The sequence below is a fragment of the Ctenopharyngodon idella genome, chromosome 2, assembly GCF_019924925.1.
Source record: "Ctenopharyngodon idella isolate HZGC_01 chromosome 2, HZGC01, whole genome shotgun sequence".
In the NCBI taxonomy this organism is placed as follows: Eukaryota; Metazoa; Chordata; class Actinopteri; order Cypriniformes; family Xenocyprididae; genus Ctenopharyngodon; species Ctenopharyngodon idella.
The window spans coordinates 23,365,017-23,390,871 of NC_067221.1; the positions used below are offsets into that span (position 1 = coordinate 23,365,017).

Genomic DNA, 25,855 nt, shown 5'->3' on the forward strand with positions numbered 1-25,855 from the left:
CTGTTGTTTAAAATTTGATTTGTGATCATATTAATGGAGTTACATGACAGATCTGGTATACTTTGAGCAGGTTCCTTGATTGAATTGTATAACATTTATGTTTATAACATTTACTAATGGCCATACTTCCCTGAGCACGCCCAATTTCGTCTGATCTCGAAAGCTAAGCAGAGTTGGCCCTGGCTTAGTACTTGGATGGGAGACTGCATGGGAATACCAGGTGTAAGCTTACTCCAGCTGATCCAAAATGCAGCAGCAGTTTTTACTAAAACCAGGAAGTATGACCATATTAGCCCTGTTCTGTCAACACTGCATTGGCTCCCTATTAAACAGTGCATACATTTAAAAATCTTGCTGATTACTTATAAAGCCTGATGGTTTAGCTCCTCAGTAATTGAATGAGCTCTTATCACATTGTAGTTCTTCACGTTTATTGTGGTCTCAAAATTCTGGACATTTGATAATAGCTAGAATAACAAAATTGACTGTGTGCAGTAAATCCTTTTCCTATTTAGTGCCCAATCTCTGGAAAAGTCTTCATAGCGTTGTTCGGGAGGCAGACACACTCTATCAGTTTATATCTAAAATAAAGATGCATCTCTTTAACCTAGCATACACAACATGTATCACATTTTAATAATCCGCCGGAAGCTAGTTATTTGAATTTATAAAGTTTAAATATGGATATTTTTCTTATAAAAACGCATCGCTTCGTCTCAGAAGGCCTTTATTAACCCACTGGAGTCTTATGGATTACATTTTTACGGAATGTAATCCCCCCCCTATTCACAACCATTATAAACCTTGGAGGACTAAGGATTTTTTAAATATATCTTTGTTTGTGTTCGTCTGAAAGAAGATAGTCATATACACCTAGGATGGCTTGAGGGTGAGTAAATCATGGGATAATTTTCATTTTTGGGCGAACTATCTCTTTAACTTATACTAGGCCCATGAAGATTGACATGAATTGTATATAGGTCTACATCTGCCATAATTGTGAATACATATACACTACTGTATACAATACCGTTAACAGGTTTGGGGTCAGTAAGAATTTTTTTTTTTTTTTTTTTTTTTTTAAATACTTTTACTCAGTAAGTAAAAAAAATTATAAAATAAAATTAATTATTTTTAAGTAAAAAAAAAAAAAAAAAAAAAAAAAGTAGATCAATTGTTTTGAACATAATAATTACAAATGTTTCTTGAGCAGCAAATCAGCATATTAGAATGATTTCTGTAGGATCATGTGACACTGAAGACTGGAGTAATGATGCTGAAAATTCAACTTTGACATAACAGGGAAAAACATTTTAATATATTTTAAAATAGAAAACAGTTATTCTAAATTGTATTCATTATTTCAAAAACATTACTGTTCTGTATTTTGGATAAAATAAATGTAAAAAATTGGTAAGCATTATGACTTTCAAAAGCAGTTAAGTGTGTGTACCTACTAAAATACTATATAGATAGTATAAAAAACACTTAGCCTATAAAAAAACTTTCTTCCCGTGTTCATTTGTGACATCCTGGTTAAATAACAGCAGGTTAAAGATTTCATTCGCAAATGAATGATGTCACAAACTCCTAGATCAATAAGTAGCCTACCTGAAGTACACTTTCCCACCTTTCTGAAAGCCGTGCTGCACGCTCACGATCCTCCCTGCTGCTGACGTCACGAGCGCAGCTTTGTCCAGCAGTGTGAGGACTCTATCACTGCTGAGGTTCGCGAGCGCGGAGGAGGAGCTGTCAAAGTTTACAGCCAAGTCCAGCGAGTTTTCTCAAGAAGACGAGAAGGCAAGATCTCTATACATTTAGAAACTGAAAGAAGAGCTCTTCAAACTATGGAGTGAAGTCTGAGAGGTTTTAAACACAAGAAATGGCAGGACCAACTGAGATCGGATTGATTTTTACCTTACTGCTCTCATGGAGCTTCTGTGCGACGCCGGAAAAGAAAGGTAGGAGTATTGTGAAACTGCTTGTTGTGTAAGGTTAAACCTTCATCTTTGAGAAGGTTGATTGGAGAATGATCTCCAGTAAAGCTTGATGGGAACGTCGCACATACCTCTAGAGATGTACAGCGTGGGAACAGAGTGGAAGTTTGTGCGCTGTCCCACAGAGAACTTCCACTTGGACTCTAATTAGTATTTTAAATGACGCTTTTATGGAACGTGACATTTACAGATAGTATTCTTTCTGGAGCAACCTGAGGTTGAGTGTCTATAGTTCAGGCAGGGATCAGTCCTTCCTTCTTGTGTTTGAACCTTCAACTTTTCACTTACCAGCACAGATTTTAGGCTGTATGACCCCACCCCATATTTTTAATAAGGTTGTGATTTCTTTGCGTTCATTAGTGCAGTGCTACAAGGTGGCACTGACGTGATTTTATATCGCATGGTAGAGGCGAAGAGAAGAGGATATTGCCTGAAACTATTTATGCACTGTAGCCTAAAACATTTTTATCAGGTATCTAAAATGTGCTTCATGTGGTAAACTGACTGGTTCAATTTAAAATATTCAATTCAAAATATTTCTTAAAAATTTTGAAAAAAAAAAAAAAAACTAACTACATAAGGTCACAGTTATGACATTATGGTAACACTTTACAATAAGGTTTCGTTTGTTAACATTAGTTAACTACATTAGTTAACATGGACTAACAATGTACTTATACAGCATTTATTAATCTTAGTTAATGTTAATCTCAGCATTTACTAATACATTATTAAGATCAAAAGTTGCATTTGTTAACATTAGTTAATGCACTGTGAACTAACATGAACATTTTTATTAACTAACATTAACAAAGGTTAACAAATGTTTTAAAAATATATTGTTCATTGTTAGTTTATGTTAGTTAATGCATTAATTAATGTTAACAAATGAGACCGTATTTTAAATTGTAATTGTTACCAAAAGTATTATTATTATATGGGTCATATCAGGTAGAAATAGTTTAATACAACTATATATCCCTATTTGTAAAACATAATTTATTATAGGCCTACAGTTTGAAGACATTTTCTTTTGTCAATTAATTGATTGACTGATTGATTGATTGTCAAATTTGACTGCTGTGTGGTGTCAGGCAACCTAAAAATGACTTTTTTAATTATAACAACATCTCTGCTTTTCATAATTATTTGTCTTTTAAGTTTAAACTTGATTTTTTAAATTAAATTCAAAGTGGTTGAAAAAGTCCCATGAGCAGCGGGTTATGAATTTTGAATCACTTTAATTTAAAATTTAGTTTTTAATTTTAGTGTTGTGAAAGCTTGTTGTTACCTGAAGGATGTACACCTGATCTGACCCTGAAAAATGATGTTTGTCACTTTAACAAAATGCAGTCAGGTTAATTCAGTCATACTATATATTATATTTGACTTCATATAGATTTTATCACATGAAGCACATTTTTCTTTAGGGTAATTAAAATTTATATTAATATGTAAGTCCACCGGATTTTCTTTGATATGAATGCAATTAACTAAAGCCATTTATTTAATCTATGATGTTAGTGTTAGAGACTGTCACATTTATTAAATTTGTTAAAGTGTGTTTATATGCCACTCTGCATATTATTTAGATGGTCTCAGGGGTGTCCTGTGTGTAAACACATGACTGTGCCAGTACTGACAGATGGGACACACACAAATCACTTTATTACAGTCTGCTTCCTCATTTGGACTCATTCAGGTTTACAGTCACAATGCCAAGAGAGGAATCACCTTCCTTTAATAAGTTCTGTTTTGACAATCATCAGTGACATTATCTTTTCATGCAGATTTTTGTTTGTTAGAATTGCTTTATATTATTTATATAGTGGAAGTATATAATAAAATGAGAAGAATATTAAACAAGTGGGTTTACATGGTCACTCATTATCATTGTGAACTGCACTGATTGCCAGTTTTCCAGCCCCCATAGTGGTTTAGAGGACGGGTATTATAGTATCAATGAGGACAGTCGTGACGTCCTATAATGTCTTCGGGCTCCCTGTTGTGCCTTGCTCAAGGTCAGAGAAATGCTGCAGCTATCTGTTATATTTAAGACCGAACCAGCTGTTTAGTCTTCATAGACTATCCATGTGAATACCAGATAAATGTGTTTACTGGCCCAGATTCCAAGTAGCTGATTCCAAGGTGCACCGTGTTGAGCTATATTTGAATTTTCAGTAAAATGTCCCACATTTAGTCATCAGTCCAGCCACATGCAACATAGACTTTCAAGTGTCTCTTTCCCTTTATTATAGTTTGGCATTGACCTCTGGATACAGTCCAGCCTCATTGTGACCTAAAACAATGTCTCTCAGGTGGTCACCTAAATCACCAGTGCAGTAAGAGCCATATGTGGGTTCGGATGCTGCAAATTATTTAAGTGTTGTTTTTTTTTTTTTTTTTTTTTTTTTAAGTTTTTTTAAGGGATGGGCTGTAAAGCAAAGCTTGCCATATCAAAGTGGATAAGCTTGTATTCTTTAAACTCAAGTTTCTTGTGTTTTATTCTAATTTTATTGGACCGGATTTATTCCAAAATGAGAAAGTCCCTAAGAACTTGCTTGTTTCAATTAGTTTTGTCTAGGCACTGAGATTTAATCTAGTCCATCTGAGTGAGTTGTACTCACAGGTCTTCTACAGACACTTTTAACTCCCATCCGGATGGCTCAGAGATGACTCAGAGTCAAAGCATACAAATACGTGTGAGATGAGCTTTAGTTGTGTTTGCTGGGTCTGGGTCTTTGACTCGTTTGAAGTAGTAAAGGTGTTTGAATGGGGTTTGTCAGCATGATTGTGTACAGTATGTCTAGAAAAGTCAAAGTCTTATTATGCTTTTTAGTAAAATGCTGCTCCTCTCACAAAGGTCCCGATGTACTCACGGCAAAGTTCTTTTTCGTTCTTCGTTTAGGGGTAAATGAAGTTCGAAATACATGAGTAGCGCTATGCTGTTATCGAACTCATAACTGATGAACTTTGTAACACTTTCCAACAGTGCGTCCGAACTCCGAATATGCCTACTTCCATACTATATAATAGGCAAACAGTTGGGGAAAAGTACCTGAATGACCTACTACTACCGGCAAGATTCCGGCAGAGACCTTACTATCTCATGAGGCTATGTGAAACGAGGTGAAATTTCATTCATACTACACACATTCGTACTATATATAACACTTTTTTAACAGTCACAAAATAAATTTCAAACCAAATGTACCAACTATATAGTATGTGATTTTAGAGACTTTCAAAGGAGACTTTAAAAGGATATTCACCCCAAAATGTAAACTGTCATTTATTCACCCTTATGTCGTTCTAAACCTGTATGATTTAATTTCTTCTGTGGAACACAGAAAAAGTGTTTTTGTCTATATAGTGAAAGTCAATGGGGTCCAAAACAACATTAGACCCCAGTGATTTTCATTGTATGGACAAAAAACAGTTGAAACATTTTTCAAAATATCTTAGACAGAATTTTTAAATGACACGTTGTTGAACCGAATTGAATCAACGTTGAACTGACTTAAACTGAATAATGACACTGCTGAATTGAACTCATAATTGATGAACTTTGCAACACTGACTTTCCTGTTTATTAAAATGAAGCTGCTTTGAAAATGTAAAAAAAAAAAAAAAAAAAAAAAAAAAAATATATATATATATATATGAAGATATACTAAAATATGAAGCTGCTTTGGATAAATACACTGTATAAATGTGACTTTATTTTCATTTCTTTTTTGTGTGAACTGTCTTTTATTCAGTTCCTTGTAGAAACTTTCAGGATTTAAAAAGTCTATAGGATAAATGAGGATAAAATCACAAAAACATGTAATACATTTTTTGATTTATCTTGGGAAATTCTAGACACCTTTAGTGTGTCAGATTTCATGTGCTAGATGATACGGTTGTGTCTTCGTCAAGCCTGCTTGTTGAGTCAGGCCTCATCTAATCATTTGCAACTTGCTTGTTTGTGAGCCAAAAGACAGATCTCACAAATATTTCAAAACAGCTAAACAAAACAGTCCTCACGTGCTGTACCACTCCTTATCGAGTTGCTGGCATGTTGTGTAAGGCGTGCTTAGGAACTTTCGAGAATACCAGTGAGTAAGATTTTCCTTTAAAGGGATAGTTCACTCAAATATGAAATGTCTGTCATTATTTACTCATCTTCTATCTTATTACTCACGTCATTCCAAAACTGTATGACTTTCTTTTGTAGAACTCAACAGGATGCTGTTCTTTCCATTCACTCATAATGAATGAGAAGGTTTGCACCATAAAAAATATCCAAAAATAAGTCCATATGACCCGTGCGCTATATTTCAAGTCTTCTTAAGGCATACGAAAGTTTTAGAAGGAACAGACTAAAGTTTAAGTCATTATTCACTAATAAACTTATCCTCCAACCACTGGAGCCAGATCATTGAGTCAGTGAGTTGAACTCTTGAGTGGTATTTTAACTACAGAAAACTTGTGTAATTTTAATACCCAATATTGGTATTATATAGCCAATATTGTCAATACTTAAAAATTACAATTCAAAGCCAAAAACCATTTTGCCAAGGAGTATGTGGGATTAAATGTACAGTTCACCCACAAATGAAAATTCTGTCATCATTTACTCACCATCATGTTGTACCAAATCTGTATGACTTTACAGATATTCAGAAGAATTTTTGCTGCAATTAGGATTGCAGCAAAAGATTGCTGCCATTATAATTACTGAAGCTGTCAATTGCAACGTGAGGTACACAAAGCTGCACTCTTATGAAAATTACCATTATAATAAATGAAGCTGTGCAACAAATCTCTTATTGGCATCTTGTTTATATTTTGTTTGTTATAATGAAAGGATTTGTGAGCATGCAGAACTCGCGCTGAACTGAAACTTCACCATTTTGAGCGCTGTTGAGCGGATTCTGACTAACTTAAACACATCTGATAGGCAGTTGCGTTCATGCGCTCAACAGATATCTCTGTGATTGGCTACAAAAGCTCAACACTGCAAAAACATGTTGTAAATAGAAACCTTTGATGCACTTACACAAACATTCACAGGAGCGTTTAAAAGCAGCCGGCTATCAACGGGTACCGGTACTGCAGGTATCATCACATTAAATGATCAAATAAATCTTTAACAGGACAAAGATTCATTTTGGTGGCTGCCAATATTTTCAATGCAGTAAAAACCCTTCTCTGAAGAAAGTCTGTTTTAAATGACATGAGGGAAAGTAATTTTTTTTTTTAAATTTCATTAATTCCTTTACGTTTATCCAGGTTTAACTCTCCATTTGGGATTCCTGTTCATCTCAGGTCTCTCTCATTTGCTGAAAAATCTGATTGGCTTTTTTCCTATTAACAATGAAGGTCAAAGATGGATTTGTTTGCTCTTGTGGGTGTTTTGCCTCAGCCCCAGGCATCATACCATACAGATTTATCTGGAAAACACCCAGATATCATTGCCAACAGTAAGCCCTTATAAAATTTAACAAAGACCTACCATTTGCATAATTATAGACTCACCTAATTTTTTTACAAACACAGATTGCACTTCACTCTATGTTCCTTAGGTCTGCCAATTCAACTTGTTCTTATGATAAATAGCCTTTTTGAATTGTCATGTAGCAGATAAAAAATGCACAATAAACCAATTGTCCTCTATAGTCACATATCCTTCTTCGAAAAGCCATCATTGTCAGTTCTTCCACTAATGGCTGGAGACCATCAATGTTCTCCATTGGGATTATGAATTGTTTAGCCAGTGATCTTGGGAAATACATCAACCCTGTATTTTCCCCTAATTGTGAGATGAATTTGAGATATGATACTGCTCTTCTTTCCCATTACTTTCCTCCCCCGCCTCAGAACGTTCCAAGATGGAGGACAGTTGCGTTAAACTGTCAGGCATCATTTCATCACGTTGTCATGGCAGATAAAAATAAATGTAAATAACATGTGCAGTTAACAGTGATGACAACTCTTTCACTCTGTTTCTAACTCTCTCTGACACTAACAATTTCTCAATAAATAAAAATCATTGCAAAGGAATGCTTTGAGCCTACAGCTTTCCTGTAGTTCAACAGGTACAGCATGGTGTTAACGACACCAAAGGTTGAGGTAACTGGAAATGTTCTTTTTGGCTAATTCAAAATGCTTTCCATAATTTTGAGAAAGGAACAAGAGAAACTTTTAAACTTTAAAACTCCATTTTATATTTTCATTTTACATCAACAAATATATATATATATATATACACATACATACATATATTATATATATATATATATATATATATATGTGTGTGTGTGTGTGTACATGGGGCTCTAGTACTTGTGTTGTAATAAAAATCAACAAAATCAAAAAATATGTCATTTTAATGTTGTACATCTTTATTTTTAGTGTTTTGTAAGATTATGTTAATAAGATTAATAAGGTTTTAGTGTTTTGTAAGATTATGTTGTTTTAATGCAACCTACCCCATGGCAAAACTGTCTTTGGGTTTAAATTGTAATTTTTAATTAATGATCATATTGGCTATATCAAGATGATATGATGTATGTCCTTATTATAATATTAATCAGGAAAATTAAAACAAACATGACAGATAAAAATAGACAATGATGAAAAATTGACAAATCATATTAACAGATAATGATTATTTGTAGCACGTCCTCTGAGCAATACCAAAGTCACAGGTTCGATTCTCAAGAAAGAATACATGTACTGTCAAATTTTGAAAAATTAAAATCCTGTAGTCATTTACTCACCCTCATGTCGTTCCAAACCCATAAGAATTCCAAACCCTGGAAAACAATTGAAGATATTTTTAATTAAATCTGAGAGATTTCTGTCCCTCCATTGGTGGGACATCAGCGAACACAAACAAAAGCTCAACTTGCTTGACGTGTGAGAATAAACTTCATTGGTTCTTGTGGAAGCACAAATGTGCTGCGTGACACATGAGAATGAACCTCATTGGTTCTCACATGTCAAGCAAGCATATTTGAGCTTCTGTTTACCATAACTGATGTGTGCGTTGATGACAGATTACATGGGACAACTTTTACTTTGTAAATTATTATACATCTCTTGACATAGTGTCAAATGGAAATTACAGTGGCTACGTTTACATGCACCCAAATAATCCATTTGTGGACGGCTCAATCGGATTGAAAAATGTTCATGTAAACAGCTTAATTGATCCGATTGTGCTCGATCCAAATGAAACTTCAATCGGATTTGAAGGGGTGGTTTATTCCTTTTCTAATACGATCCAACATCAAAAAATGACAATGTAAACACTTGAATCCGGCTACTTTCTCAGTCGTATTCAGAAATCTCTGGGGCACATGCGCAGTGCAATGTTGACACGCATTACCTAGTGCGCAAGTTCACGTTCACGTCTTTAGTTGTAAAACCGTTGCTGATTTATGAATGTGTATGCCAACAGGGCAAAAATAACGATGAGCTCTGTTGGTGTCACGTCCATGGTTGTCTCCGCAAGTGTGATTGATATGAAGTCACACGCAAAAGTTTTAATCGGAATATATACAAAACGCATATAAACGGATATTTAAATCAGATTACAATTTTAGAGTACATGTAAACAGATCTGCAGTAGGATTCAATTCATTCGGATTGACGAAAATAGGTGCATGTAAACATAGCCAGTGAGTCTCTTCTCAGCGACAGTCTGATTTCTTAAATCATTTGCTTTGAATCATTTGCAAGCTTTGCTTGCTGCCTACAAATGCTTATTTTTGCAAATGCATTGACACAAGTCTCCGCCCACTGATTAAACATAGGTCACTCACTCCACGTGCCTGACACCATGAATTTTTGTCTCAATAATGTTTATTCTATTTTCGCATTATTGTTTACAAAAGTGAGATGCAAAAAGCCTTGAAATATATCAGTCTCTTCACCATCCTGATTTGCTGTCTCATTGTCCTCATCTGTCATTGAGCTTCCCACACTGTTTGCACACGCTTTGCATGACCCCGTGATTGGTTTTGCAGACGGCCGGCTGTGATTTCTCTCAGCAAAACCTAATGCCCGGCATCAATTTCCTGTCTTTAATACCTGCATACTTACTCCTCCACCTCTGCTAAGTTTTTATCATCCGTCCTGAACGCTCTTTCAAGATGAGTTACCAGAGCCCACTCATGGCTCCTTATTGTGTTCCCAGGAGGGCGATTGTAAAAAATTGTCCGTTACTAAGGGGCCTTTAGCATGTGAAGGCTGGTTGTTTCTGGGTCTTGATGCCTCTCCCTGATGATTGGCTTTCCCAGAATCACATCTGCTGAAGCGGTTGGAGTTTCAAGAGCTGCGGAGAAAGTCAAATGAGTTTGTCGGGGAAAAAACGGACCTCCTGCTTTGATAAACTGTTGAGCAGTTTCCTAAAACTGGCGTAGAAGTCAGTGCCTCATTTGCTGGAGTGACTCTCTCTCTTTGGCAGAGAACAATGAGGGTTTTCTTCAGTGGACTGCAGTTTTTGAATGTTTCTCCATACTGCTGCAATAAAGGAAAGAGCTGTGTGACAGAAGTGTCATGTTTTTGAGTTCCATTGTCGTTCAAAGTCGTGTGGCGGCTCTGACAGTTTGATTGCATGCTGATTGCAGTGACAGCGGCTGAGCTTGAAATGGCCAGAATCTATTTAGAGCAAAATGCTGTGATAACCTTTGACAGATTTTCTTTCTTTTTTCTTTCTTTCTTTCTTTCTCTTTCCTTCTTTCTTTCTTTCTTTTTATACATGGACTCTTATCATCTCTGCATGTTATCCCACATGCTAATTCTCAGGATAATTCTGTGACGTTTGCCAGCTCATTGGAAGACTATGTTTGGAAACTCATGAATGTCCCCGGAAATGGTGCATTGAACCTGCACGTCATGGAGTTTATAGTATTTCCATTATTGAGTGAGCCACTATGGTGGAAAGAGGTCTTGGAATTCAGGCTGGAAAAAAATAAACTTTCCTTTTCGTTCTTGACATCTCATTAAGGTGTGGTTTCACGTGAGAAGCTGCAGTTTCTGCAAATCCCACAGGATTCCTCATCACATTTAATTGACCAACAGAAAAGAACACTACATAGTTCCTTTTATTTCATCCAAGGTAGGGAAAGGGAAAATCTTTTAAAAACAAATGTGGCAATTTCTTAGAAATTCATTCCCTGTACACTGTAAAAAATTTACTTAATTTTTCTTTTGCAAGTTTTTGCACGCATATTTTTTAAGTAAATTTCAAATATGGAATTAAGTAACTCTACTTAACTAAGTTAAGTAAAATTAACAAAGAAAATAAGTAATTTAACTTGGCCAATAAAAGGTTGAGTAATTTCTAGTTAGTTGAAGTTTCTTTTGCAATACATTTTACTCAAACAGTATAACACTGAATTAAACCATGCTTTTAAAGTGTATGCTTTACTTAGAAACATCTAAGTAAATAATACAATAGATATTGTGTAGACACCATATCTACATATTAGAAGTAATGCGGCACCTGAACACAGAGACCTCAATACTTGGTACACAATACACAATGACGGTAACATTCAATGGATCGTTTTGAGTGTGAATGTGGCATTTTGAGTAGAAAATGAACTCCAAATGTCACAAAATGGCAAGTTACTAAACATAACAACAAAAGCAATGAAAAAACAGTGTAAAAACAGCTGGAAAAAAGCGAAAAATCGACTTCATAAATTATTCAAGGTCCAGTGCATGATAGGAACACCAGTATCAGAAAAGTTGAGTAGTTTTACTTAATTTTATAATGCTGATATTTTCTGTAGTATTTACTTCACCATAAAATCATGTGTGTATATATCAGGAATTATTTATTCCAAAAAACAATTTATTCCAAGTCAATGGGGGAAAAAAAAGAGTAAGAAATAACAAAAATACTACTTAATAAGGTTTCAATTTCATTCTTTTAGCATCATTCTTTTTTTAAGAAATGATTTTGGATATAAGGACATTTGGATTTATACCCCCAAAATGATCAAAATGAAATATCTAAATTTGATATCAAAATTAAAAACGTGCTCATCATAGAAGAGGTGTATTCAAGCCACTGTATGTATGAATTGAAATCTAAATGTATGTTTGAATAAATGAATAGAGCCGGTTAAAAATACAGCATCATGACATTGACTGTGTGGTGCGTCACACTGGCCTTCATTGGCGGTTATATTTCATTCACTATTGGAAATCACTGAGGTGTAATATTGCAGGGAACACATTGTACAGGATTCTGACAGAAGCAATAACACAGCAAACAGAGTCTGTCCTGTGTAAAGCGTCAAACAGTTACTCAAATATTTGACTTTACTTTTTAATCAAACAGTGGCAGTTGTCCCATCGCAATATAACACAGCTTAAGATGAATCCTACGTATCTGATATCTAGTTACTCATGTATGTGTATCAGACAGATAATCTGGGAGGATGTGGAATAGTTGTTGTTTTTTAGAATTGTTCTTAGATGTTCAGGTGCTTGTTCTCAGACCCTTTGAATTGAAAAGTGCTGTTTCCATTTATTATTCCATGAGGTGTATATTTAGCAAACCTTAAAGGAAAAAAGAAAGAAAAGAAAACAGTAAAGGAAAACATTGAGAAACAGGATGACAGTTCTAGGCCAGCAGCTCCTGACGCACATACGCTAAAATGCTCACTAATGCAAGAATGTGCCAAAAAACAAAAAACGTTTATTGAGCCTGTAACACATTTGTGGTTTACAGTGGACCATTTTGAAGTCTGGAACAGTCTTTATTCTAAAATATCAAGATTGTCTCAAATTGAAATCTCAGCATGTAAGCGTATTGATGTAGTCAGTGTATTGCTGACTAAACTAGTAAGACGTTAAGAAAGATGTTTTTGCTTTTTAAGCAAAGGTAACCATTTTGATTCACCTCTTCCCAAACCTGACCACATCTGACCGACCTTTCAAACCATAATTTATAACTTATGTTCATAAAACGTTCCATTTAAGGCAGAGCTTGTAAGAAAATTTCCCTTAGCCAAAGAAACATTCAACTCTCAATAACCTCCTGTGTCTTCTTGGGTGATCATGTTTCAAAATAACACTTGATCCGAACAGGCCGCAGATGCCCTGGGATAGGTGATACAGCTATCAGTGACACTCTCTCTACACACGTCTATTGTGAGAACACAGTATAGGACGTGCTGTGAAAATATAGACGTGTACGAAGTGAATTGTAATGGATCTCTTTGTTTACGTGCTTTGTTTAGTGTATAGTTGCTCTCAGATGAATGGCTACGGAGGGATTATTTTATTTATTGGCATTTTGCCTTTATTATATAGGACAGTGGAAAACTGACAGGAAAGTGGTAGGAGAGAGAGAGGCAATGGGGTCAGGATATAACCCAGGCCAAATTGGAACTCAGGACCCTACTGTGATACAAATACTTCTTTAAAAGAGTTTACATCTGTATTTACAGTGTGTTCACACTTACTTGGTTTGATTAGAATGAACCCTGGTGTGGGGACCAAACACAAAGACATCTAAATGAACCAAAAACAGGATGTGATGTCACAAGATGCTTCCCTAAAAAGGACTTGAGCAAACCTGATTTTTCTCGTCATAGTTGCAATGTTGCCCTTTACGGTTCAGTACACGCGTCAGAACAGCGTCTCCTCACAGCAGATCTTCATTTGTGTGTGTGACGGAGCAATTTCTGCCGCTGTTTTGACTCCATTACACATTTCATAAGCTCTTTGTGAGTTCTCCTCTGGTAAAAATACCATCATATGCACATACAACGAGCACGTTTAGCCCAGCACACATATATGTCATAAAAGTTTTTTTTTTTCTTTTTTTTTTTTTTGTGTGTATGTCTTTAGATTCACACAAACACACCTTTTATTACTCCTGAGGAAATAAAGTTATTTTTATTGATAGCACCATTTGCAGCATAAAATTGACAGCAATTTTCCAAGATTTCATTTGTTTGTTTTTTTCCATTTTCCCTTTTTTTTTTTTTTTTTTTTTTCTTCTTGAATATTTTTGTTTCTTTAAAAATATGGATAGTAAAGCTGTCAAAATGGAAAATATGTTTCACCCTTTAAATTACTCACACTTTATTTTAATGTGTTCTCATTGCAGTGGAATATTATGGCTCTTTTCCACTGCATGGTACGGCTCACTTAAAGGGTTAGTTCACCCAAAAATTAAAATATTCTGTCATTTATTACTCACGCTCATGCCGTTCCAGACCCGTAAGACCTTCGTTAATCTTCAGAACACAAATTGAGATATTTTTGTTTAAATCCGATGGCTCTGTGAGGCCTACATAGGGAGCGATGACATTTCCTCTCTCAAGATCCATAAAGGTACTAAAAACATATTTAAATCAGTTCATATGAGTACAGTGGTTCAGTATTAATATTATAAAGTGAAGAGAATATTTTTGGTGCACCAAAAAAAACAAAATAACGACTTATTTAGTGATGGCCGATTTCAAAACACTGCTTCAGGAAGATTCGGAGCGTAATGAATCAGCGTGTCGAATCCGCAGTTCGGAGCGCCAAAGTCACGTGATTTCAGCAGTTTGGTGGTTTGACACACGATCCGAATCATGATTCGACACACTGATTCATTACGCTCCGAATCTTCCTGAAGCAGTGTTTTGAAATCGGCCATCACTAAATAAGTCGTTATTTTGTTTTTTTTTGGTGCACCAAAAATATTCTCGTCACTTTATAATATTAATACTGAGTGTTTTTGCTGGCAATAGATTTTGAAGATATCAAAAATATCTTAATTTGTGTTCCGAAGATGAACGAAGGTCTTACAGGTGAGTAATTAATGACAGAATTTTCATTTTTGGGTGAACTAACCCTTTAAGCTACTTGTAATTATGCATAATTTACTTTATTTATTTCAAATAAAGTGTTACCAAACATTTTATGCTTTACTGATAACATTTACAGACCTTTTAATTACTATAGAAAATTATTTAGATTGACTTTGTGAACACAAACAAAAACCAAATTGCACCAACAGTGGGAATCTATTTGTTAAAATTGTCAAAATTATTTTATTGTGATTGCATTCCACAGATGCGCTTGTATTTATAAAATTGACTTGTATTTAACCTGAAAAATTCCTTTTAAACTGAAGTATTTCCAACTATCAATGGCAAAAAAATCTATGCTAATAAATGAATAGATTTAGTTTGCATCCCAATCATAATTGAAAGTCATTTATCTTGGCAAGCATCAATAATCAGAAAATAATCTTGAATCAAATGCATCCTATTTCAGTTAACTTGCTAAAATTGCATGTCTCATAGGAACTGCAGTGATATGCATCTAGGATGTAGGCCCTGCTGGATGTGGTTTTCCCAGCCCTAGGCTCTCTGCAGCTGAGACTTGTGAGAACAGCTGAACTTTTTCCTCCCTTTCATTCCTTCCCATTTACTCTCTTTTAATTCACTGAAGTCTTCTACTGTTCAGTACAACGGAACTAATTCATCACTGTGCAGCACATCTTCGTGTTGACATATCCATATCTGCGATCACTGTGTTATTTACTCGCTTTGCCGAAGGCTTTTTGCCTAAACCTCCTCAAATGTACATTAGGGATATTAGAAGCTCTTACAAAACTGACACAGAAACCTCCACAGGCATGTTTTCACATGAATGCTCTCGAAACTGAAGAAATGCAGGTATTAATGCAACAAAAACAAGCGTATGGCTCATTTAGAGTTTACCAGGATCTGTTGTCTTGCTTCATATCCTTTTGATGTATGTTGTGATAGGCTGATGATTAGTCTTAGTTTCTGGAAACTGTACCTCCTGATTTCTTTTATATCAGGCAGACTAGTGTTTTTTAGTCAAACTGTTTGTTTGGTCTAGAGGTGCGTAACGGTATTGCCAAAGTGAAACTGCATGTCTCGCTTACAAGGTCTCGCAGCATGTGTTGATTTGAAGTGGATCTAATCCCAGATGCCCCACTCTCCTTTAGGTAATTCATTGGTTAATTTGGCCAATATCCTCCAAGCAGAACAGCAAACTCTTCGTAATGACTTCTGAGGCAACGCATGCCATAGTGTTTGGGGAAACATTAGTGCCTGCAAATGTAATTATAGAATCATTACATGAGATGAGATTCTTGTGAAGTACCACTTCAGGGCTGAAAAATTTGAATCTTTTGTGTTAATAGTCTTTTTAGTGGCAAAATAACACATTTATTTCTTATTTCGTTAATGAAAACTATGATGAAAAATGTTGGATTACTTTTTTTTTTTCTATGACTAAAACGAAACTACAGTATTAGACGACAACAACATCACTAGACTAACTATATCAACACCCAATATTGTTGCAGAAAAAAAGAACGAATTTACCAAAATCTCTCTATAGTTTCTTAAAAAGCCTCCACCAGTTTTCATGCTTGGGGTTGCCAGATATCAAGAGGTTAAATCCCAAAATCAAAGCTGTGGTCCTTCATAAGCCACTTGTGCGATTTGCTGCATGATTCTGGATATATTGAGAATCACAATTTGTTTGTTTGTTTCAAAGAGAGATCACAATTCTCCCATGATTCTGAACAGACAACTAAACAAAATAACGTTTAATTTACTAGAGGTTCTGACAAAATGTCAATTGCTGCAGTCTATTTAAAATGTTTATTTAATCTGAATGAATTATTTTTAAAAGAATCAATTTGAATGAATGATTCGATGACTCTTGTTTCATTACTGGATGAAGCAGCATTTTTGAACGAATCTCTTGAATGAATGATTCAATGACAAATCATTTTCTAACAGTCACTTGTCGCCACCTACTGGTGTGATAATGTAATCGATACAATCATTATTTGAAGTGCTTTGCTACTTAAGTTACTTTCAAAAGGTGATTTACTCTATTTTTATTGCTACTGTAGATAATATGAATATTTGTAACACAGAAATAATGATACTGTGTGGTTAAAAAGACATTTGTGAAGTGGTTTCATACCTATACATGACAACTGCTCTCTCTGGGTCAGCAGCAGCGCCAATGCAGACATGAATGTTCGCAGTAATCATACTTGGCAAAGGTTTAATAGACATATAGCTGAATCGCTGTCATTTTGGAATAAGACTACGTGGGTGTTTGAATTAAGATCGTGGTTTTTTTGTTGTTTTTTTTTACGATTAATTGTACAGCTCTACTTCTCAGTGATAAACTGTAATAAATACAAACATAGATCTCAACCTTATTGTTTGTGATTGTGATTGCGGAATAAATGCGCTTTTGCAACTTCTTTTATATCTTTTAATATGAAAACATTAACATAATTTAGAATTATTGTAATCACTATTACGAATTTCAGTGATTTTACCTTTGGAGAGTTTTACCAGTTTTCATAATGTAGAGACTGTGTTTGAGATGACATTCTCTTGATTTGTGTTTAAATAATTCTGATGAAAAAAAAAAAAAAAAAAAATAGAAATTTCTGAAATGATAACAATCATGCTCAAGAATCAAGATTACAATTTTGAGCTAAATTAATTCAGTCTAACCATTATGCACCATGAATAAAATGTTTTTTTTTTTTTTTTTTAATTGACTAAAGACTAACTTGACTAAAAAGACATTTGACAGTACCAAGACAAAGACAAAATAAAGAAAAAATGGCTGACAAAATTAACACTAGTACAAAGACTTCCCCTGTAACCTCAAGACATAATTATGGTGTCTGAAAATTCAGAATATGAGATGAATAGGAAGTGACAAGTAGTGGAAACAGAAAGAGAAACATTTTGCCCTCACCACGGAGGCCAGGAACAAGTCTGAGTACATTGACGTTTCCATGGGGACATGTGCATGTAACACAAAAGAACCTTTATTTGATGATTTAGCATCGACTTTGAAACAGGATTTACCGCCATTGTTGGCAGCATAATGCTTTGTATACACAACTTCGCTTACAACATTACTCGTTTTTACAGTAAATGCTGCAGTAAAGGAAGATTATTATCCTATCTTACTAAACCTCTTTGAAACATAATAATCCACTAAATTAACAGACCTTAGAGTTAAGCAATAAGAGTCATGCTCAGTCAGAATAAGTCACCTAATGCCGTGTTGATGAGATCTCCTCCAGAAGGAAGTTGAATCATTCTGTGGATTTTTTTTTTCTTTACACATACAGTGATTATGATAGCAAAGTTCCTGCTCAGAAGCTCTTCTAATGAAAAGATTTGAGTTTGTGCAATTCTTCATCATTAGTTGAATTAACTGAGATAATTTCATTTCACACTGGCAGTGTACTATGATTATAACCATCACATCTGTGGTCATACGGTGATCTTCTTCTGATACTTTCTTTTGATTTTCTTTCTTTCTTTCTTTCGTTCTTTCTAATAGAACGCAGCAGCAATGACATATATTATGTTGGCTTTTGGATTATTACAGAAAATAAGCTCTGTGACCAACAAAATTAACACAACTTTTATTAATTTTGAATTGGCAGAAGGGCTGTAAACAAACTACACCACGGTGGCTTGACTTTAATTTCACTATCACTAAGCTTCCAACAACTCTTTCAGTCTTTATTAAAATAATAATAATTTCCCTAAAAAAATTGATTTCAAATAGTTTGCAAGAGCACGATTATAAACACAATGAGGTTGTGAAAGGGAGTACTAGTAAGTAGAAGAGTTTACCTGTTCGGCTGATGATGTTTAATGTCCCCAATAACCTCTCTAGTCCCATTTTGCCACTTGTTAGGAACCACCTTTTACAAGACAAGTAAAAGGGGGTAGCACTGATGTATTTTATGTGGTAGAATAAAACATTAACACGTTAACACGTGTGATTAATTCAAAATCCTTACCCCTGGTTTCACAGACAAGGCTTAAGATAGTCCTGGACTAAAATGCATGTTTGTGCTGTTTCAACTGAAAGCAACTTGCACTGACATATCTTAAAATACACCAGGGTTATTGTTTTGTCTCAAGATGCACACCATGTTTTTTTCTAGTGAACGTTTATAAAAGCTACTTAAATATCCTAATTGAACTAAGGCCTAATCCTGGCTTAGTCTAAGACCTGTCTGTGAAACCGGGCCAAAATGTGTTAAAATTTAGTGCAAATAAATTACTGAAGCACATGAAATTTCATCATTAACGTAATTTACATCATGCAGTTAAATGATCTAAGACGTCAGGAGTTTATCACACTGAGCATCTAAAATGGCGCAAGCACCAGTAACCCTGGTAGGTGGAAATTTCTATTCTAACCCTTTAACCCGAGCTCTGTCATATGCTGTTTTCCTTTCTGAAAAGCGCGAGCCCTCGCGCATCGAGCTGTGTGAAATACAAACTGAACAGTCATACCGCTGCATGGCCAGATGATACGCAAAATATATTTCTCGGCTGGATAAAGCAAACCAGCGTCTCGCTAGTAAAGTTTTGATGGATGAGGATTGCAAGCAAGGTGGACACGATTGCGGTGATGTACAGGAGTCATGCAGTAAGCACACATTCCTTTTTGGAAAGACACTTACATTTACATTGAAAAAAGCTTGCAGAAAACTGTTTTGTGAGAATCACCTGGTTTACTTTGCTGGATACAGCAAATTATGACAAAATGAACTTGTTAAACAAGATAAATGGTGTATGCTTAGTTTCACAAAAGTGTGCGATTAAGCACAATTAATCCCACAAAAATGGTGCGATTAATCACAATTAATAAAAAAATAAAAATCTATGCATTTTGAAAAACAAAAAAACAAAACTACATTTGAAGAAAATGTAGTCATGCTTGCCATTTTGATACTGTAGTGTTCTGCTATGCAGTTGCTAATCGGTTCTGCGTGTTTTTAACATTGCTATGTGGCTTGTTTTGTCACAGATGTCTAAAGACTTAATATAACATGGTGTTATTAGTGATTCTGCCCCATTTTTGAAGGTTCTTTTGCTGTGGGAGTGTTTTTGGCTCACAGTGAAGCAAAGACTTGAGTGTTCAGAGTAGTGCAGGTTAACAATTGAATAGTGGCAGGCTGCCAAGAAAAAGATCCTGTTCTCATTTCAGAAGTAAAATGGGCCCTGTATTTTCAATTATATATGAATGACCAGGCCTCCTTGTGTAGTTCCTTTCTGACAATAAACTAGCCTTTATAGTATTTAGATTGCAGGTGTGCTAGCCAAACAAGACAGAACCTGTTAACAGACATGACACAAAAAATATTAAGCCTTTTTCTTAACGGTCGACATTCATCCTAAAGCAATAGCGATGGAAGTCACATTTTGTGAAATTTCACAAAAAGAAAGAGGTATTTCTTGCTAAGTGTGTGTATTAGAACACTAGTATATTGTACTGTATGTTGACACACAGACTGTTTCTCAAAACCGTCAGGCCTGAGATGACATGCTGTTGGTGGGAAATTTTACTACATTTCCTCTTAAGTCATGTTGTACGTGATGATTGGAGTTCAAGTATGCTGTGAAAGAATGCAGGAAGCTCAACGTTAAATAAGAACAATATCACTTAAACTTAAGCTCTGTTTACAGCTGTCTTCTGTTCGAAACAAAGGCAGTATCTTAACCATAACTGCCTGATTTGGAGGAATCTTCAAAGATAGCAATGACAAACAGTCTCTCCTCATGTGAAGCGTACAGAAGATATGACTCAAAATTGATTGCAATAATTTTTATTGTTAGCATGTTGCTAAGCTAACAACGATAAACCAAAGACTGTGGCTTTGTCTGAAATTGTCTTCTACTGACAGTGTTAGGAGTAATTAATTACTAAGTAATTAGGGCCCGAGCACCGATGGTGTATTGTAATTGCTCAGTCAGTTATTCTTCTTCTCCGAAATGAATCACATTTTTGAGGGCCTAAACGTGCTCGAAAACTCATGAAACTTTGCACACGCGTCAGAAGTGGTGAAAATTTACATCTGATATGGGTTTCAGAATTAGGTGTGGCAAAATGGCTCGATAACGCCACATACAAAATTTCAATTAAGCACCCTTCGCGCTACGTTTCACATACAAGTATGAAATTCAGAACACACATTTAACAGCCCAATACCTACAAAAAAGTCCGGCCTGACAAAATTCGATGTTTCGCCATGAAACAGGAAGTTAATGTAACTCATGCATACAATGTCTAACCTGCCCCAAACTTCACGTTTTATTAGAGTCCTGGCCTGAAGACATCTACATGCCAATATTCAGTTACAGTCATAGCGCCACCTGTGGGCAACAGGAAATGTCATGTTTTACAGTGTGATTAACTCCTCATTGAGATTTAACCAGAACATCATCATATTTGGCCAGTCTAATCTTAAGGCCTTAGCGATGTTAAATTGCAAAGATCTTAAGTTTTCGCTGAAGGGCGTGTCCGTGGCGGCCTGACAAAATCTGATGTTTCGTCATGAAACATGAAACTGTTGTAAGTCAGGCATACAATGTCCAAACTGCCCGAAACTTCATATGTTTGATAAGAGTCCTGGCCTGAAGACATCTATATACAAATATTTAGTTAGTCATAGAGCAACAGGAAATGGCATGCTTTACACTGTAATTCACTCCCAGAAACACATTTAAATATGCCATGAAGTTCCATGCTAGAAACACATTAAAGTGCTAAAGTATGCGATTAAAGCCATGAAACAGGAAGTTGTTGTAACTCAGGCATACAATATGCAATCTGCCCCAAACTTCACATGCTTGAGAAGAGTCCTGCCCTGAACACATCTACATGACAATATTCATTTATAGTAATAGCACCACCCACTGGCAACAGGAAGTGCCATGCACTGTGATGCACTACTAGCAACATACTAAAATATGCAATTGAGTGCTAAACATGCTACAAACATTCTAAAACCTGCTAGCAACATTTAGCTGAGCGTTAAAGCATGCTTTTATCGTCATGAAACAGGAAGTTGTTGTAACTCAAGCATACAATCTCCAATCTGCCTCAAACTTCACGTTTGATAAGTTCCCTGGCCTGAAGACATCTACATGCCAAAATTTAGTTATAGTCATAGCGCCACCAGTTGGTAGCAGGAAGCGTGGCAAATACAAATGACTGACGTAGTCCTCCTATGTTTATTATATACTTAAATGCATATGGTGGTGGCACGGGTGCGAGGGCCCTTTCATCGCTCCTTGCTGCTTTAATTGCTGTAATTTAATTACATTTCTTTTGAAAATGTAAAGTAATGGATTAATCTTAATTTTTCTGTCATTTAATTACAGTTACTTCTGATGTAATTGCATTAAATACTGTATAGACTGTGGAACGATTCTATAAAACAATTGTGGATTGAACATCCATATTTAAACATCTACAGCATATGTCATACTGCTTTCAAAAGAGTTTATAATTAATTGAATGTATCCAGTCTTGCTGTTCAGGGTTATTTTCAGTGCTAAGACAGTTGCAGACATTCAAACAGCTCAGAGGGATGTTTCATGGCTCAGAGCAAAGCAATTCATCTATATAATTTCCAGTGATAGGTGTAGAGGCTCCTTGGGACACTGATAAAATCTCCCTAGAGATATGCTTGGAATGGGTCCAAGCTCAGATTAACTCCCTGACTGGTTCAGGGACAGTGTTTTATGTATTTAATTTCTCTCATCAGATTGATTCTGAAAAGGAATCCCTAAATCTTTCATTTAAAGAACTTGTTTTAGGTTTACAACAATTTTTATCCATTGCCTAATCTAATCATATGCTCATAACTCTTCCGTTTAGAGGATTCATGATGGTTAAAGAGTCAAGGGGTCATGTATGCGAGAGAGGCTGTTTTCGTAGTGGCTAGCCAAAGCTATGAGAGGAATTTGAGGCAGCCGATGAGCATATTCCTCAGCCTCTTACAATGCCAGCCGAACACTGAGCTGCATTAGGATTTTAAAGCCAGCTTACTACAATTCAGTGAGGTTCAGAAGTCTGACGGACTTGCATTTTTTTGCATTTTCTAATGTAATATTTGTATTACCCATTGTTCTATTCTATTCTATTCTATTCTCAAGCTGCATGAATACTCAAATTTGTGATCCTGCATGATTTGAGAATGACACACAAGCTCAATGTCACAAATTGACTTATTTATCTATAGTTCTGCATTTTTAATATTTCATCTTGATTTTTTTATGTCATAACATTGTCTTTTAAGACAATATATTTTATATATAAACTACACAGTTACAACTTTCATTAAAGATCCTTTGTTCAGAAGAAAGGCTTCTTTCAAGGTGCAAATTATGTTTAGTCATAAGTGCAATTTCTTTTTACATGAGGATTTGCCATGTGTCCACCAGCTGTATATTAAAAACGCTAACCGTAAAACAAATGGTAATGTTCTTTGATGTAAACCCGCGAGGTGCTTTATCATGTGGTTTTTCACCTGACTATTTGCTAACATCAAGTACATCTGAAAACAAATCATCCATCCAAGTTTCATTGTCCATGCGGGTGAAACATGCAGCATTCTTCACAGGAAGTATCACTGCATCTGCGGGCGGTTGAACATCTGTTCTGAACTCTTCAGTGATGTAATCCAGTTACAACACGTGAACATTCTTTGCTTATGCCGCTGAAAACCATCAATATAAATAAACAAGGAAAATTATTCAATTGATTTTTATGTTGTGAGTACAGACTTCAATTAGAGATTAATTGTATTTAGAGACAAAATAAACACATTTTGTAACTAATAATAAACAGTTTGTTTTCTCTTTCAAGTACAAATGATATTTTGGAGACTTTTTAAAGTAACCGGGCAAGGAATGCTCTGGATTCAATGAACAGCATCTGTGGCATGCTATTGATTAAAGGAGAAAATAATGTGAACTCATCCCTCAGTTTGTAAAAACAAACAAGAAAATTCTGTGAGCATTTATGCGCTTACAATGAAAGTTTATGGGGCAAGTCATTCTGAAGGGTTTCAAAATAGATAATTGGTTTAACCTATATACTGTATATTAGCCTATATATACCCTTATTTATGTATTTATTTTTTACCTTATCTGTTGGTGAAATTCCATTTGGATGGTCTCTAAATAATAGCACCCAACACAACTTTGCATACAATGTTTAACAATTAAACAAAAATAAACCAAAATGTTGATTTTGGTTGATTTTGCTGACTTTCGATGATCCAAATCAACCATACTAATAAACAAAATGACTTTATACAAGCATCATATTTGTGTTTCTTCTCCCCAACCCTTTCTCTATTTTTCTGCAATCCAGAATGGCAGCATAGCTGTAAGGTTTGTTTGAGCTGCGCCCTCTACTGTACAGGCATGAATTTGCTTTTCGTTCAATCTGAGGCTTTCACTGCTGACCTTTACATTTGCCAAAAAATATAACTTTTTTTGTTATTAAAAAAACAAAGAAGCAAGCCCAGCCCAGGTGAGAAAAAAGTAATGCAAAAGTAACAAATAGCACATTACTTTCCATAGTGCAATTAGTTACTTTTTAGGGAGTAACGCAATATTGTAATCATTACTTTCAACTAGGGATGCACCCGGAACTGGTTGAAAATCGATTAAAATATGTAACAATTCAAGTCGGTTGAGATGCTAAATGAATCACATACATTTTGGCGGTTGGGGTTTATATGAATGTATATCTGAGGGGAACTGACTGTGTTCAGAAAAGTTTAGATGGTATTTACTTTTATCTTACCTCCGTACAATGCATTTTAAAGTGGTGTTTAAAAGCACTTTGTTTACAGCGGTAACCAAGGAAGTACTGTATTGCTGCTGTTCCATAAACGCCACCTGCTGTCAAGACAGTGAATGGGGGTTATGCATAATCTAAGTTCTGTATTGTGTAAAACAGATCAGATCACTTCCGGTTTAGGTCTTTTGTATGTGCTTCATGAAAAAATTTGCTGTTTTATTCAAGATAAGTTAAAAGGAGCGAGCAAAGATGAGCATAACTGATGTCCCCCGCATATGCAGATTGATATTTAAAAGCCTTTTTCAGTTTTCTTCTTCACACTAACGTTTAGATAACAATGTAAACTAGGTAGTTTCGCTAAAAGTCCATAGATATTCCGTCAGTTCATACTGCTGTTAACAATTTCTCTGACAAGCGGATGCAATGAGACCAGTTTTCCGGTTTGGTCATGTGACGTTCGACATATACCCTGTTTACCCTGTTTCACATAGCTAAATTCTGAACATTCTGTTTTTGCTTCAAATGTTAACAATTATACAAATAAATTATACTAATTTAAATTAAAAACTGCTGCATGTATGCAGTTGGGGTTATGATTAAAATGCAGTGGTTGCCTCTAATTTTAAATAGCTACAGATAGTTCAGCCTGTAATAGAGCAAATAAACATCTTGTTCATGTACTCATATGAAGAGATTTCTTTTATTTGTATTATTCATTTAGTTATTTATTTGATTTAGGATTTGTTTTAAAATTTAAATTTAGATATTTAAATTTCACAAAGAAATATGCAGCATTTTGTCTGAGAAATAATTAAAAGACACTTTCTCATTTATAATTTGTCTTAAATCTCATTTTGTTAAAAAAAAAAATTGTGAGAAAATCATATCGTGAAACCAGTATCGTGAATCGTATCGAATCGTGAGTTGAGTGAATCGTTACATCCCTACTTTCAACAAAAAATAATAATACAAATCAGTTCTTATTGGATATTGGACACTTAGTTATAAATATAATCAATACGGGTCATAAAAAATATTTTGATCTAGTTTAAAAGCATAAATGTGCAATTCTTGAAATGTGAAAGTGCTTATTTATTTTGTTTATACAAAAATACACAGCATTTAAAATAGTATTTAAATTGTTTAATTGTATTATTTCTACATATTTTTTTACATTCAACAGATGCTGAATAACTTTTTTT

General features: G+C 35.0%; 1 protein-coding gene across 2 annotated transcripts in view; it reads left to right on the forward strand.

Moving 5' to 3' along the window:
* Positions 1-1,698: 1,698 nt before the first annotated feature.
* The window catches only part of egfra (epidermal growth factor receptor a (erythroblastic leukemia viral (v-erb-b) oncogene homolog, avian)), a 79,899-nt gene continuing 55,742 nt past the window's right edge, over positions 1,699-25,855 (forward strand). Inside the window, exon 1 of one of the 2 annotated variants that reach the window (XM_051881562.1) lies at positions 1,699-1,961. In XM_051881562.1, coding sequence (XP_051737522.1) covers positions 1,883-1,961 — 79 coding nt within the window. In that variant the 5' untranslated portion in view covers positions 1,699-1,882. The remainder of the gene's footprint in view (positions 1,962-25,855) is intronic. The other variant, XM_051881553.1, reaches the window with a different exon arrangement.